The sequence below is a fragment of the Podarcis erhardii genome, assembly GCF_964252035.2.
Source record: "Podarcis erhardii genome assembly, chromosome: 3".
In the NCBI taxonomy this organism is placed as follows: Eukaryota; Metazoa; Chordata; class Lepidosauria; order Squamata; family Lacertidae; genus Podarcis; species Podarcis erhardii.
Window position 1 is genome coordinate 53,519,243 of NC_138507.1, and position 17,315 is coordinate 53,536,557.

Here is a 17,315-nt window from a genome sequence, read left to right on the forward strand (position 1 = left end):
CCCACACTTCTCCCTAAATTATCATTATTCTTATCTTTTTCAAACAGAATAAAACCACACTGACAAGATGGTGCTGCCATTGCATTTTATTGCAATAATCAATCAATATATCTATCAATCATCACTTCAAAGCAGCCCTGAAAAAAACCCCTATCTTAGACTTAACTCATCTTTGAACTTGCTTACTCAGCCTGCCCACTTTACAGATGGTTTTCCAAGCCTGCTTACCTGCTTGTTGGCTTTGACCTTGCACATACCACACTCTCCCCTACTTATTTCCTTTCCCTTTGCCCAACCCTACAAAGAACTGTGTTTGTCCTTTATTCTAAAAATGTGTCAGCATTGTAATTTATCAAATAAACAAAAAGCCATTCCCTTCGTCTATACATTAAATCATGCATTCAGCCCCACTGCTCTTAAATGGCAATGCATTCAATGAAATTGCATGCAAAACATACACTGGCAAGTCATGGCAAGACATACAATGAAATAAGGACAAAAGAAATCAGAAATTCAATGCTGGGAATGAATGGTGCAGTGGAGGAAGAAAAGAAAAATTAACAATAGTTTCTCTCCCCTTCATTTATTTTCTCAGGCTATCTGTCTTTTCCTAAGTAGTCTTGAATAGGACACTAGTAACAATTATCAGTACAGCCTTACAAGTAGTTTTTTTAAAATAAAAAAAGTCTTCAAAAGTTCCTGAGCCCATTTTAAAAAATCAATAGGAATTTTAATTGACTATTAAATACAGTGCTATGCACAATAAGATCATTACTGCACTTCTATAGAAGAATACGAAAAGAAATGTGGTATTTTAGGGGTAGGGAAGAGAACCTGTCTTTTCAGGAGACATAAAAGCTGCTACAGCAAAAGAAACAATTATGCAGAAACAGCAATAGCAGAATAGTGTGTTTGTGTGTGTTTGTTTAAGTGAAAATGCTTACATTTGTTTCTCTTCCTCTGCTCCATCCTAAGTATCAACTCTTTCTCAATATAATATATGGAGTTATTAGGTAAAATAACTTTTCCCAGTTGTAGTTGCTTATGGATCTGTAGTCAACTGTGGATCTTTCTGCTTCTTTATTTTATTCTGTTCTTAAACAAAGGTAAATACTTTACTAATTAAAATGGGGAATAGATTTTCAAGGGCAGTTGTGTAACTCATGCTGTTATCCTCATTATTAACAGCAGGAGAATATATTTCAAAGCCAACAGAGGGTCTATCAACTGACCTCTCTTCCCTTTTTTTGCCATAGTGGAGCATGCTCAACAGCTCTTCTGAAAAAGTCCCAGAAGTCTGTCTGGAAGAGTAAACAGAGGGGCTGCTCTACAGGAGTTCAGAGGAGGCCTGGATATTTGTTTTCAGCTATAAGATGGGTGGCATCAGAACTGCCAGCAGTACATGTGAAAAGGACTTACTAGACCAGAAGATAAACATGAGTCAGCAGCGTGATGTAGCAGAAGCTGCAGCAACAGAAGTACGGTGTCCAGATCAAGAGAAATAATAGTACCACTCTGTTCTGCCTTGGTTGGACCACAACTGGAATACTGTGTGCTATCATTCCTCATCTTCAGTTTTCCAAAAACTTGCTCAACTTCTGACCAAAATTTCTGGTATCCTTCCAAATGATGACAGAAATATTTAGGAATTTCTCTCTGAAGTATAAGTGTAAACTTCTTGAAATTTACATTGTGATGTATTTGAATACTGTGCAAGTCGTATAAAACTCATTAGAGAAGATAAGTGTCTGGTGGCCTTTTGTTTTCATTGAAATGATTGCCCACCAGACAATAAAGTCTAGGAGACAAGACACAACTCTAGAAACCCACTTGGTATGATACGCTAGTCACAAGATACAGTCTATGCACATTGTTTCCGGTCTCAAAGGGCTTTATTAAAAATTGAAAGCATATGCAATAGCTGCTGAATTGGATAAGGTTTGATTGGGTCCTCCAGGGATAATTGTACATAACAGGCTGTTTTCCCTTTCTAAAAAGAGACCCTCTGCTCTCCTTCCTTTGACTGTGGCAAGCCTTAATATATGTGTATACTATGTAGGTGTGGAGCATGTATTTGCTTTTTTAGACACTACAGGACATCTTTCATTGTTGAAAAAAAAAATGAAACAGAGAGATGAAGAACCTGTTATGTTTGTAATGGAAGAACTCATAGTCAAAAAGAGCCACACTCAAAAATCCCAGTTCTAATTGAGTGGGTCTGAGAACAGCACATGCTACTGACCCCACACAATTAAACAGTGAAGCAAACCAGCCAAATACAGACCCTCAGGGCACATAAGGCATATATCCTGGTTATTTTAAAAAGAAAAGAAAAATCAAGACTTTATTATGGTGTTAAAAAGAGAGAGGGAAAAAGCAGTACAAAACAAACAAAAAACAGGGGCCAGGTCATTACCTCACATAACAAAATACATTCCCAAGAGACTATACAGTGAATTAGAAGTTACTACAAAAATGGACCTGATACAGAAAGAATACAAAATAAATTATAAATGCCAAATCCATATTTCATTGAGACTTGCCACCCCTGTGATTGACCTATCCTGTAAGTAAGAAATGGCCAGCAAATGGAGGCAAAATCCATAGGTTTACCTGCACCCTGAGATACCCTTGTTGTAAGTCAATTTCTGAGAAATGAGAATAAACATGTTATTGAAACAAATATTTGAAGAAAACCCCTTTTTTCTGAAAGGAGGACTCCTTTCAGCCCTGCAATATGGTCAAACAAGCCCCTACTAACAGAAAAATTATAACAGGTTTACATATTAAGTCTTTACTGTATTTGACTAATCAAAAATTTACAAAGGACACACATTGGGGGTTAAAGGCACTGGTACACTGGTGCACCTATTATTTCAGAAATGTTCTTCATTACCTCTTCCCAAAATTTGTACACAAATGTACACATGTGCAAGACCACCAAATGTTCCAAACAGTATATTGGATATTTTAAAGATGCAGCTGCATTAGGTGAATCAAAGGGGATGTACTTCCAAACTAGGATGGTCAAAAGATAGCCCACCTAATGCCCCCATTCATTTTAAATGATTTATTTATGACATTTGTATTCTGTCCCATAAGATATAGTTCTTTGGGTGGCTTAGAAACACGTAAGGTGTGCTGTCCATAGGTTTTGCCTACAGTTTTGCTTATAAAGAACAGAAAATGTCTATTAATAGTTGCATGCAGGAAAGTCATTTTACACTTTAACACTTTATTTGGATTTTATATGTGATATAATCCTCTTTTCTATTCAGAAAAAAATGAAGTGGCTAATAACAAAACAGAAAAAGTAATAAAAAGCAAAATATCAGCAAAAACATAGCATTCAAAATACAAAAAAGCAGCAGCAAGAAAGCAAAAACAAAATAAACAGAAATCCATGTAAAGCTACTGGCAGAAAACTGCAGCCAGGCAGGAATGTGTCCTAGCCAATAACTTTCTAGACAATGTATTAGGTCAGCTTGTGTGGCAAAATACACAGTCCTTGGCCCACTCTCTTTATAACAGAGTGATTTCCGAGATCACACACTGTTTTAAAGCTAGTTGAGTCATTCAGTCAAGGGGTTAATTGCTTCTGTTTCTACCTGGCTTAACAGCTTGCCTCTTCTCTTTGGCTGCACCTATCAAGTCAGTCTGTTAGGCCCCCACAACACTTACAAATCGTGTCCAGCCATCTTTCAGACCAGCTGAAGTAAAATGCAGAAAGCCATTCCTAGAACGAGTCATGCTTCCTTTCATAAGCTATGCAGCTATGCTTATGAGGGGAAATACCTAACATCAAACAACAAACACATTAATTGGCTCTTGGCAAAGGCATGCTAATGGCACCAAAACAACTTGCCAAAATAATGCAAAATAAAGAGTAACTAAGGGAAGTGAGGTCAAAACTTGAACAAAACTTTGGCATCAGTTTGTAGGGAGCCTGAATTTGGGGGTCACATGTTACTGAAGCTGAAGTGAGGCCTTATTGCCTGGCGTCTAAGCAATCTAGGTTCTAGAGCCCTTGCCAATATCAAAGGCTCACGGAACTTCAGCCCTGAGTGTCCTAGCACAGCAGTCTTAAACCTTTTGCAACCCAAGGCCCACTTTTAACTCAAGTTTACATTTGGAGACATATTTCTTTTTTAACCATGTATTTGCATCGTGGTAGTTCTGCTGTTGTGACACACCTTAAATCAGGATGTGACCTAGTAGCAGATCTTTACCCACAGCTGAAGATCAATGCTCCCATTACTAATGGGGTAGAAATTTGATTCCGTTTCAATTTAAAGGTGAGCAAAACTTGAGCCTTTGCTAGACAGCATTAATAATTTCTGTGTAGTTTTTTGATAAATTGATTTGGATATGTCAGTGCCAAGAAAGCTCTCTTGGAGGAAAAAGTTCATATTTACTTATGTCTATGTTAAATAGTGGGTAGACATAGCAGACGACACAGCGATTCTTCAAAGCAGCTCTTTATTTGTAAGCTGGAACAGAACTGAACAGCAAACAGCTCAGCCGGCCTGCTTTTATAGGCAACCAGCTGTCAACATTGTAGCAACAGCAACCCAGGGTTTCCCGCCTAAAGTAACTGACGTGGACCTGAGTGAAAACTATATACACGATACTCCTGGTGGCCAGGGTGAGAACTTCAATGCATAACACCCTAAGAAAGTTATATAAATTTCATAATACCAGTTATTTCATAATGACATAATTATACCAGTTAATGAGGGCCCGAGCTGCCTCCACAACTATTGTAGTAGATGGCCTGGTGCTGATTTATACCATAGAGGACTTGACCCTCTTATTTAAACTTATTCTGTTGTAGTGACTTTAGACTGTAGCATTTTCTTTGCTTTGTATTGATGTTAAGTGCTGAAATGTGCATAATGAAAGGGCCAAGATGAAAGGAAATGATAAAAACCCTGTATAAAATATCAGCTAGTAACAGTAATTACAAGCATCAAAATGAAAATGAAAATTTGATATAAACATGAGTAAGTAATGATACAATACTAAAAATAACCACCTTTGAATCAAGCCATTCTACATCAGTAGTCATTTCAATAATATGGACAAAGGGGCAGGGGAGAGAGGAAATTAAATATTAACTATAGTTTAGAATTGATTCCACTACCTTCATTTGTAGAATTTCCTCCCTACAGAGGTTTGTTTGGCAGGGCTGACCCAAGACATTTTGGCACCTGAGGCTGCCCCCCCCCCAAATACTGTCTCCCTCCCTGCCAGGGAAGAAGGGATGAGGGAAGAACTACATCAGAAACAAGGGGGGAAGAAAATTTGACATTGGGATCTGTTGTTCCAGTGGATCCTCCCGCATGAGGCATTCATCTCACTTTTCCTCATGGATGGGCCAGCCCTGGAGCTTAGGGACATTCATGCTATAGTTTCTGCCATATGCTGAAGATGCACCGCTTTACTGTAGCCTTTGACACTTGAAAAACATATTTTTAGGATCCATCCTATTCTGGCTACTATAATTTGCTTTAAATTTACTTCATATTGTATTTTTAAATTGCAGAGATCAGCCCTGTGACCTTATGCACCTGTGTTTGGACATAATCCCAGTTTAGGTATAGTTACTGCCACCCATAATTCTGATCTCTTCTTGTTTGTGTGCATGTTTTGGTTTTTTTGCTTTGATGCCTGCATGGAAGAGGTGCACTCTACAAAGAAGCTCGCTTTAGCAGGTCAGTGAGCCCTTGAAGCATCTAGGGAAATGCTACATGGGCACCACTTTCTTCCCATATATTTCAATGCTGGGGCATGTGGGTGTGTACAAAAAGTGAGGATACCCTTCTTCATGTTTCATTGCAGAAGACCCCACACAGTCATGATATACATGAGAGATATCAAAAGTCACACATCAAGTGTTGTGGAGCCAAATAATTGAACTAAACTCACTTGCCTTTAATCTCACATTTGTTTCATCACATTTATTTATCTATAAAATTTATATTAACATTTCAGCAATTTGCCATGGTATGTAAGTCTGCAAGTCAGTACAGTGGTACCTCGGGTTACAGACGCTTCAGGTTACAGACGCTTCAAGTTACAGACTCCGCTAACCCAGAAATAGTACCTCGGGTTAAGAACTTTGCTTCAGGATGAGAACAGAAATCGCACAGCGGCAGCGCAGTGGCAGCAGGAGGCCCCATTAGCTAAAGTGGTACCTCAGGTTAAGAACAATTTCAGGTTAAGAACAGACCTCCAGAACAAATTAAGTTCTTAACCCGAGGTACCACTGTACAGTGTTCCTTATTTATACAAATAATACTGATTTTTGGTGATTATTTCTTTCTATTGTTTCTTAATTTATATTGAACAGTCTCCTTTCAGAGCTCTGGCTATACACCATGACACTGCCCAGAAACAGTGCCTCTGTCTAAGGCTGCAACCCTATACCCGCCCATTGAACTCAACAGAATTTACTTCTGAGTATACACATTTAGGACTGCACTGTTTATTGACAGTCTTGTTATGCCACTTATTATATTTCATTTAACTGTCAAAAAGGTGGTGATGGTGTGGCAGAGCAGGATGGCACTTCCTGTTTTGCCTCAAGTGCCAAAAAGGGGCATACCACCCCTGACCTCAGGATTCAAGAATTTACAGCTGTTAATTCTGAGAGAAGGCAGGCAAGGACCCACAGCCTAGGTGGGGCCAGCAAGCTTGGGGAGTAGATGTGTGATTCCTCAGCTGGAGTAGGCTCAGAGCAGGAGGGGGGGTCATATGCCTCACCAAGCCCAGAAGGTATAACAGGAAAGCTGTCCTGGCCAGGCCTGCATCCGATGTGGTGCAAAACACTAGCAAAAGTCCCACTGCAATGTTTGATGGTTTAAACTACACATTTCACTTCCGGGTTATCGCCTCCGGCAATGGCGGAATTCCTCTGATGGGGAGGAACTTGCTCCGTGGAATTCAGGGTCCGGCTGCCACGGCGAAGGCAGAGACCCACTAAAAATCGCAGGCGGGAGAAGCCTGTGAACGTGGGATTCGGCTGGCACCTTTTGCGCCTCCCCTACTCGTGGGGAGACCCAGTTTTGGGGATCCGGAGTGATGTGGGGTGAGCGGCGCGGTGCTTTGAATTGACTGCTTCTTTCACGGAGTGAAGCCGCATTGCTGTTGCCGGAGAGCGCTGACTTTTTCCTGTGGACAATTTGATTCTAAACAACTACCCATGAGTAGAACAGAAAATTGGATTTTTAAACGTCTTAATTTGGCACCGAAACGGGGAGATTTCAAACAGGAAGTCCGCCTTCCCCTTTTGTAAATAGATTGAAGCAAAGAATTTGCAAGCTAAAGTCTTGGAAAGTCCTATGTAAAGGATTAAACTTCCATCGGCTAAAATCATTAAACCCCCCTTGGAGGCACCGCTCTGAACTTGGAAATGGACTGCTAGTAAGACTGACGTTTTTGGGAAAGTTCATTGACTGTGACAGTTAGTTAAATAAGAGAAATACATTGCTTTCATTGTCTCCTTCTGCGTTTAAAAAGGAGTAAAAGTAGCTGAAAATTGAAACTAATTTTACTGCTTGAACTGTGCTTAAAAGGATTGATACAAACAGAAATTGTTTCCCTCTACAGGGAGCCTTTGAAATTGTTACAAGAGTTGGGCTGGTGGAATCTCCAGCTGCAAGAGAAAACCGTGAGATTGACCTTGGATTGCTTGAGAATGTTGATAGAAGAAGCCTTAGTGATTGCACTATGCAAGATAAGTGAGTCATTGGAACAGCTCCACAAGAAGACGGATGTGATGAATATTAAAATTGATATTTTGGGACAAAAAGTGAACATCTACACAGAAACTATTCAGGAACCGATACAGGAATCTACTTTGATATGCCAAATGGTGGAGAAAGCGAGGGAGAAAGTTGTGGTTGTTGAACCTAAAGTAATACAAGTGGAGAGGGAGAGAGCCCCAGCCTTACAGAGGCAATTTGATGATTACAAGTTGTTGCCCTCTATGATTGAATTCAGAGAAAGTCAGATTGGAACCCTGCTTGGACTGGAGAAGGAAAGTTGGATAGATCACCTCATGCAGGGATTTACTGACCTTTGGGATCTGGACCTGGGTCAGAAGGAAATTGGTGTTGTGGGGACCTGCAGATTTGGAGGGACTTTGAAACACGTCCTGAAATATCTTTTGGATTTTAGTTTTAACCACGGAGATGTGGATGACATGTCGAGAAGGAATAAAAAAATTGTTAGGTTGGAGCTCCCCCGAGACCTACTCTTCAGCATCAAAGAAAGGAAATTAAGAACAAGATCAGCAGAAGACAAAGTAAAGTGTATGTATAAATACGAAGAAGATTTGCAGAAGGGACCTTCTCGGACAGAAGATCACCAGGTTGATGGACTATATGGAATTGACGGAAATGACTGGCAGAATCCGAGACCAGGGAGAAGAGACGGTGGAAGAAGATTGGAAAAAGTTTAAAGTTTATTTATAGAAATAGGGTAAAATTAATGAGTGTTAGAAAAATGTTGGAATGAAATTATATGGCCTTAGTAGAAGTGTTATAAGGAGTTAAGCATAAATAAGTATTATAGTATTAATGGAAATAAGGTTAAAATAAGTTAAGATATTTATATGACAGAAAATAGTGAAAGATGGAAAGGATTTGCTGAAACAATTAATAGAAGTGGAATACAAAAAGGGAGGTGAGAGGAAGTCGATGAAACAAGGGAATGAAAGATAAGGCATTGAAATGGTATGATGTATGTTTTTAAATTGTTTTTGTTCTGTTTTGTTTAGTTTAATGCGTTAATGTTGTGTGGTGTATTGTTTATATATTGTATTGTATTGTTTTTTCTTTCTTTTGTTTTTTTCTTCTTTTTTCTCCTTTTCTTTTTCTTCTTGTTTGTAAGGTTTAAAAGTAATAAATATTATTTTTTAAAAAAATAAACTACACATTTCATGGTGCCCCACAAAATGAGCCCTCGGCCCCTTAACCAGCGGGGTCAAGATTTCGCTGAAAACCCAACATTGTCTGATTCACCCCAGTGTTTTTCTTCCAATCCCCTTCTCAATGTGCCTAATTTTAATTAATCAATTTTAATCTAGCATGTAAATTCTCAAAACTTGCTTATTTAAACATTCAGCATTTTTTGTACAATCTAATTTATTCTCAGTAACCAAAATTATATTATCAACGTATTTAAGCAGAAAAGTTATTTCCCCATTTTGTTGTTTTTGCCATGAGACATCAGTTGAATTGGACCCCACATAGCACCTAAATTATTTAATTCAGTATTTGAATGATTGGTATTAGTAATTGTATTATAAATTGGTATTGTTATAATAAGGCTATTATTGGATTGTAATTGAAAACTAATAATTTTTTTTAAAAAAAATCTCAATAATGACAATTGGAAAAATCAGAGATGGAACATAAATGGTTTAAATAATAAAGCAAAAAGAAATAATTGCATGGAACAGCAGAAAGGCAAAGGAACCAGAAAATGTGTGGAAGGGAAGTCATATGGTATATGTATACATGCTGTATTTGGTACGAAGTTGTAAGTGTGATTGGGGGGGGGGTTAAATATGATCTCTGTTCCTGGTTTTGAAAATGCAATTTTAAAAAAAAACTTTCAAAAATACTGAAAATAGAAAATCCTGCACTTAGGTTGCAAGCTGTTTGTGTCATGTGGGTAAGACATAACAACAATATAATTGATTGGGAAGTTGCTCTGGGTTACAGAAACTACTGTTAGGTTGGATAAGAAATTTCTGAACTACAGCCTCAACCAGGGAAATTGTAATGGCCAAAGGAAAAAGGCTTTTGACAGGCATAATTGGCACTTTGGCCCTCCCACCTGCTATTTTTGGGTAGCCAATTACTTCCTTGAGGGAAGAATCATATTAAACTGCAGGTGGCAAATCCCATACTGGGTAATTCCTCTCTCCGAACCTGCAGAAGTAAATCAACCCCCATTCTTTTTTTTATTCAGACACAAGCAGGATATGGTTACGAATTGACAACAGGGGCAAGATAGAGCACCTGGAACAAACTATTCATGTCATACGTAATTTTGGTAAGTGAGGTGGGTGCTATCTGTTGAAGCCAAACCTATGGACAAAGGGGAGGTGGTGGTGGGCTTTTGTTTTTCTTGTTGTGATAAAATGTGGTGCCTTCGTCTTCCATTTTTATAACCAGCAGAATTGCAAACTTGGAATTAAACAGTGACCTTTCTAAACACTCAGATTATGACCAAATTTGGGGAAGAGGGACTTGAACAGTTACCAGCAATAAAGCATACCGAACATTTTCTGAGAGAGAAGGGAAATTACAATAGAACTCCCTTGCCAACATGGAAATGAAGTGCTGCCCCCTCTTGAAAACAACCACAGTGGAACAAATTACCGTAGGAGCAAGAACACAACATAACACTTAGATTTGGCATTGCACAGTAGGGTTGGGATGACTGCTTTACAGTTGAAATTATTTTCTTAGTCAAGTCAGCTGTTTGTAAGCATGGCCATATATTGCAGAAATGATTTCACAAATATATAAGCACACCGAAAGAAGCATGTCAGTGACACATATGGGTATGAGTATTAAATACTTCATAGCATACAGCCAGATATTTTATTTTACTTATGACATTTAAGTTTCACCCTCCCTCCAAGGAGCTTAAGGTAGCATACATGATTCTTACTTCACAACACCCCTGTGAGGTAGGTTAGGTGCAGACAGTAGCTGGCCCTAGTCTCTCAGGTCCTAGTCCATGACTACATCACATTGGCATTGATAGTAAACTGCCGAAAACAACACAGATTGTACCATTAGGAAGCCACAGACAGTACTTCCTGACTGTTGTATTTGGGCTAGATCTGAATGCAAACCCTTGAACTAATGCTTGTGGCAAAATCTGACACAGACCATGTTGCATTATTAAGATGAACTGGAACTAGCCAGGTGTTAATTTGCACTCAATAAAGACTACAGGCTGCTTAAGTCTGTTTGTGTTTTCTTACCCTTAGAGAGATGTAGGTAAAGTTACTGCCAGTTCTTCTCAGTCAAATCTTTATGCTAGTTGACTTACTAAACCACAGGACAAATCTGAGCAAAGTTTAGAGTGCACAAAAGGCCCAATAATAAATCACTTTGAATTGTATGCCAATGCTATAGATAAGATGCTTAGTAAGAATACCAGAGTGGGAAAGAGTAGGAAGCAAGCAAGGGAAAAGTTTATTGAACTTCAGTATTGGCTTCCTGTGCAATATTAGTTCTACTGAGTTAAGAAAACTTCTGATAACCCCTTGTGTTTCAACATTCCGTCATTTTAATGTTTGCAAATAGAAATTTCCCTTCATGATATAAAAGGACTAAGTGAAAAATAAATGAAGCCAAGCAAGTATTGTACTTCTCTACTGAACTTGTCAGCTTTCACCTGCTGAATATACCATTCAGCTTTTGGGAACAGAGTGGCTTTGTTAAGTTTCTCTAAGCCTTCCTAATTATGTACATTTGATAGTGCAGAATTCTTTCATTTGAGACAGCTTATATTATCTGATGCAGCTCTTTCAAAACTATTCAGAAACATCATCTGCCAGGATCAAGAGTAATTGAACTGATATCTATTGGGTTTTATCTGCAGCTTTAGTGCATAATTTTTCATTTTCTTTAGAAGGCTTTTAACATAGAGACAGAGCGTTCCTACAGTCCCACAGAGGTGTTTTGACATTAGACTTAATAAAGCATGAAGAACTCATTAATAAATAATGTTCTGCTAGGTTAACAAATAAAACTGAATGCATTTGTTGGACCCAAGAGTAAATTGCATCAAACATGTGACTTGTTTAAAAGATTGCAATGGTTATTCTGTTGGAGCATTTGGCATGTCTCAACACATCAGTGCACTTTAAAAAAAAAAAAAATCACTTCAGAAGTTCATGTATCCGCAATTAGAATGTAGTCTGTCAGTTTGAAGATGCTTTCTGCTAGCCTGAAGTTTGTCTAAGTAAGCATCCATGATCCATGATCCATGCTGACAAAGAGGCAGTTAAGCAGCATTAGTAGTCTTTGTTGAGAGACTACCGCTCCCTGTCATTTTCAAAGTCAATTCATGAATTAATGGAATCATTCTACATCAGAGCAAAAAGTTACATAATTTTATACTGCTTTTATACTCTGGACACAACTATGTGTCCTTTCTGTTTCTAGTCAAACTTAGAATGCTATGTATGTACCAATCAAATGAGCATCTGGTTATAAGCAATGCAGTGTGCAGACTGGTGAGATCAGTACTAAGATGTTCATTCCAATGTGCTATTGGAAGGACATTTCATTTACTCTTGTGGTTTGTGACAGAGCAAGTGTTAATGTCTCCTTCATGGATCACTGCCTTGTCATGGTGAAGGGACTTGAACAGCTCAGAGAAGCTATGAGCTATGCCATGCAGGGCCACCCAAGAAGGACAGGTCATAGTGTAGATTTTTGACTAAACGTGATTCACCTGGAGCAGAAACCATCAAGCCACTCCAGTATCCCTGCCAAGAAAACTTCATGGACAAAGACAACAGGCATATTAAAGTTATGATGCTGGAAGATGAGCCTCTCAGGTCAGAAGGCATCCAACATGCTACTGAGGAAGAGCGGAGGACAAGCACAAGTAGATTCAGAGCTGATAAAGTGGCTGGGCCAAAGCCAAAAGGTCGCTCAGTTGCAGATATGCCTGGAAGCAAAAGGAAAGTCCAATGCTATAAAGAAAAATATTGCATAAGAACCTGGAATGTAAGAACCATGAACCTTGGTAAGTTGGATGTGGTCAAAAATGAGATGGCAAGAATAAATATTGATATCCTGGGCTAAAATGGATGGGAATGGGTGAATTCAGTTCGGATGACCATCATATCTACTACTGTGGGCAAGAATCCCGTAAAAGAAATGGAGTGGCCCTCATACAACACCTTCTAGAAATGACACCAAAGAAGGATGTTCTTCTCATTATAGGGGATTGGAATACTAAAATAGGGAGTCAAGAGATAAAAGGAACAATTGGAAAGTTTGGCCTTGGAGTTCAAAACAAAGCAGGGCAAAGGCTAATAGAGTTCTGTTAAGAGAACAAGCTGGTCATCAAAAACACGCTTTCCCAACAACACAAGAGACAACTCTACACATGGACATCACAAAATGGGCAGCATCGAAATCAGATTGATTATATTCTCTGCAGCCAAAGATGGAGAAGCTCTATACAGTCAGCAAAAACAAGACCTGGAGCTGACTGTGGCTCAGATCATCAGCTTCTTATAGCAAAATTCAAAATTAAACTGAAGAAAGTAGGAAAAACCACTGGGCCAGTAAGATACAATCTAAATCAAATCCCTTATGAATACACAGTGGGAGTGAGGAACAGGTTTAAGGATTTAGATTTGGTGGACAGAGTGCCTGAAGAACTATGGATTGAGGCTCGTAACATTATACAGGAGAAAATCATCCCAATGACAAGGAAATGCAAGAAAGCAAAGAGGCTGTCCAACGAGGCCTTACCCAGAGCGGGGGAGAGAAGGCAAGCAAAATGCGAGGGAGATAGTGAAAGATACAGGAAATTAAATGCAAATTTCCCCAAAATAGCAAGGAGAGACAAAAGGGCCTTCTTAAACGAGCAATGCAAAGAAATAGAGGAAAACAACAGAATGGGAAAAACCAGAGATCTGTTCAAGAAAATTGGAGATATGAAAGGAACTTTTCATACAAAGATTACCATAATAAAGGACAAAAGTGGTAAGGACCTAACAGAAGCAGAAGACATCAAGAAGAGGTGGCAAGAATACACAGAGGAATTATACCAGAAAGATATGGATGTTTCGTATACCCCAGGTAGTGTGGTTGCTGACCTTGAGCCAGACATCCTAGAGAGTGAAGTCAAATGGGCCTTAGAAAGCACTGCTAATAACAAGGCCCATGGAAGTGATGATATCCAGCTAAACTATTTAAAATTTTAAAAGATGATGCTGTTAAGGTGCTACACTCAATATGCCAGCAAGTTTGTAAAACTCAGCAGTGGCCAGAGGATTGGAGAAGATCAGTCTACATCCCGGTCCCAAAGAAGGGCAGTGCCAAAGAATGCTCCAACTACCAATTGCACTCATTTCACACGCTAGCAAGGTTATGCTTAAAATTCTACAAGGCAGGCTTAAACAGTATGTGGACTGAGAACTCCCAGAAGTGCAAGCTGGATTTCGAAGGGGCAGAGGAACCAGAGACCAAATTGCAAACATGCGCTGGATTATGGAGAAAGCTAGAGAGTTCCAGAAAAACATTTACTTCTGCTTCATTGACTACGCAAAAGCATTTGACTGTGTCAACCACAGCAAACTACGGCAAGTTCTTAAAGAAATGGGAGTGCCTGATCACCTCATCTGTCTCCTGAGAAATCTCTATTTGGTAGAAGAAGTGACAGTTAGAACTGGATATGGAACAACTGATTGGTTCAAAATTGGGGAAGGAGTATGACAAGGCTGTATATTGTTTCCCTGCTTATTTAACTTATATGCAGAATTCATCATGCGAAAGGCTGGACTGGATGAATCTCAGGCATCTGGTTGGCCACTGGTAAAGTAGGATGCTGGACTAATGGGCCAATGGGCTGATCCAGCAGGCTCTTTTTCTGTTCTTATATTGACTCAGGAATCCAGTAATCCTGTACCTTCCTAAGTAACTGCTGTGCATGCTTCTTGGATTCCTTTGTAGGAAACTAGGTTGAGTCTAGTTAATACCTCTGTGGAAGGCTTCCACTTTTTGGCCATATGCACAGCACTAGCATAGTATACATTTAGCAGATAACTGGCAGGGAAAATGAAAGGAAAAGAGCTTAATAATGCCATCTGCGCTCTCTCTCTCTCTCTCTCTCTCTCTCTCTCTGTGTGTGTGTGTGTGTGTGTTTAGAAGAGGATAGATGATGCCATGGACAGCATATGAAAACAATTTCTTTTACTTATCTCCATAAGCAGAAATATATCAGCTGCTATTCAAAAGAAGAGAGTTCATATCCTCAAATCAAAAGTGGCTTATAAATAAAATCCTGACACCGTGTGAAAACAGATCAGACACCCTTTTAAGAGATTGCAAAAGATGTTGAGACAGGAGAAAGGCCTTATAACAATATGGATGATCTACATACATTCTATTCAACTACAGAATTACTTTGTAGATCTGACATTATTGCTTTCTCAGTTGAATGCATATTCATTTGGGGGGAAATGCACAAAATATTTCAGCTAGAGTTAGAATATGAACTTGAACTAACACAATCCATCAAAAATTGTTAGAAAAATTAGAGAGTGAGAGAGCCATTATTTTAATATTTTCTCCTTGAATCACTAATTTAAAAGACATTTGCAATTAAACACCTTTAAGAAATAGTGAGATAATTTCACTGTATTTGAAGTGTTAAAATGTATTTGAAGTGCTATATAATTGCAGCTGGAGCATAAGATAATTTCTCCTGGCTCGGCCCCCATTTAAAAATTATTTTTGCAGAGAAATGTGTTATCAGTTATCTAGGGAAATAGTATTTCATTTTCAAGGAAGCAGATACCTGGTTTTTGTTATCTTAGTAAGAGACACAGCTGTTTCAGTAAATCTCGCCAAGCTTATTAACATCTTTGTGCTGAAGTGTAGTCTACAAGTCTACAAAAAGGTGTCCTGGGGAGAAACACCAAATATGGAAAGTAGTAATCAGTCATGGTGATAATATACCAGTGTTCCCATTTCAGGGGCTCAGTGGGCTCTTCCTTAGTGGGCTTCCAATCCCACACACCAAAAGCATGAGGTGCTTGTCTTCACAACTGCACAGAAACATGCACAGGACTAGCAAAGGTACCTTGCCATACCAAGTACCAAGTACCAAATACCAAGTATAATATATATGAAGATACATGAAACATACGAAGACACTTTATACTTTATCCAGTATATCTGAAGGAGCGTCTCCACCCCCATCGTTCTACCCGGACACTGAGGTCCAGCACCGAGGGCCTTCTGGCCGTTCCCTCACTGAGAGAAGCCAAGTTACAGGGAACCAGGCAGAGGGCCTTCTCAGTAGTGGTGGCCTCAATGTAGAACGTCCTCCCACCAGATGTCAAAGAGAACAACAACTACCAGACTTTTAGAAGACATCTGAAGGCATCCCTCTTTAGGGAAGCTTTTAATGTTTGATGTATTACAGTATTTTAATATTTTTTGGAAGCTGCCCAGAGTGGCTGGGGAAGCCCAGCCAGATGGGCGGGGTATAAATAATTATTATTATTATTATTATTATTATTATTATTATTATTATTAGAGTCATTGGTCCACCCATCCCAGGATTGTCTATGCCAACTGACAGCTATCCACAAAGGCCTGAGACATAGGCATTTCCCATCCTTATTTTCTGAGATGCCAGGGACTGAACTGGAGCCCTTATACAGTAGATGCAAAGCACATACTATACCTCTGAGCCATGAAGCCTTCCAGGGCACCTGCTTTTTTCCACTTAAAGTCAGTGCTACATCACTTAATGGGGAGAGTAATAAGCAGAGATGTTCTGCAGGCTTTTGCAACATTCTGTTTATATACACAGGACCTTCTGCTCCCTCTAGTATTATGGATGAATCTCTCCTCCACAGCCGGACCCTGAGTTATTATTATTAAATTAATTATGCAAAAGGCTTCCTCATCCTTCTCTTTCCTTTTTCTTGGTACTGCTTAGGATACACACATTTAATTTTTAGACTGCATTATAAAAAGGGAAACGTGTGAAATCACAAGAGGCTGAAAGGTAGAAAACACTCCTTTATCCTTTCTCTTCCCCATATCTGGCATCACTGCCATCTACCTCTCAAAACTGGTTACTAGGTTTGGTTACTTATTTGGTATGGGAGACTGCAGTGGTCTGCCATTAACTCCCTGCCCATCTAATCCTAGCGAAGGCACATGTCCACATTTTTATGTGTTTTATTCTGTCTGACTTAGAGACTTCGTAGAGACAAAACCAAAAATTCCTAACTTGACTGTGCTTGACTGAGATGGGGACTTGGTGAGTGATTGGGCAGATGGAAACATCTTACTTCTGTATAGAAGTTGCCCAATTCTCAGGGCTCTTCCCCAATACAAAATGTGACCACGGGGAGGGGGCAGCATTAAACAATTCATACTATTTCAGTGGCACAGTTTAAGCAGCACGAACACCTGAGCACAGACCACCACCATTTTCTTTCTTCCCATAGAGCCTCTAAAAAAAGATGACAGGCTGCTAGCATCCTTCCCAGAAACATTGTAATTCCCTTTCCTACATTTCAT

General features: G+C 39.2%; 2 protein-coding genes across 15 annotated transcripts in view; one reads left to right on the forward strand and one right to left on the reverse strand.

Moving 5' to 3' along the window:
- The window catches only part of LOC309339324 (uncharacterized protein), a 126,593-nt gene that overhangs the window by 80,146 nt on the left and 29,132 nt on the right, over nt 1-17,315 (forward strand). For 7 of the 9 annotated variants that reach the window (XR_014155174.1, XR_014155175.1, XR_014155176.1 and 4 more), the window contains one exon: nt 9,982-10,065. Coding sequence is in view for 1 of the 9 variants with exons in the window: in XM_081857540.1 (XP_081713666.1) it covers nt 9,982-10,065 (84 nt within the window). In the remaining 8 variants the exon portion in view is untranslated. Of the gene's footprint in view, nt 1-9,981; nt 10,075-14,921; nt 15,244-17,315 lie in introns of those variants that run through there. The other 2 variants (XR_014155181.1, XR_014155178.1) reach the window with 2 other exon arrangements.
- The window catches only part of HS3ST5 (heparan sulfate-glucosamine 3-sulfotransferase 5), a 148,400-nt gene that overhangs the window by 71,777 nt on the left and 59,308 nt on the right, over nt 1-17,315 (reverse strand). The window lies entirely within an intron of this gene.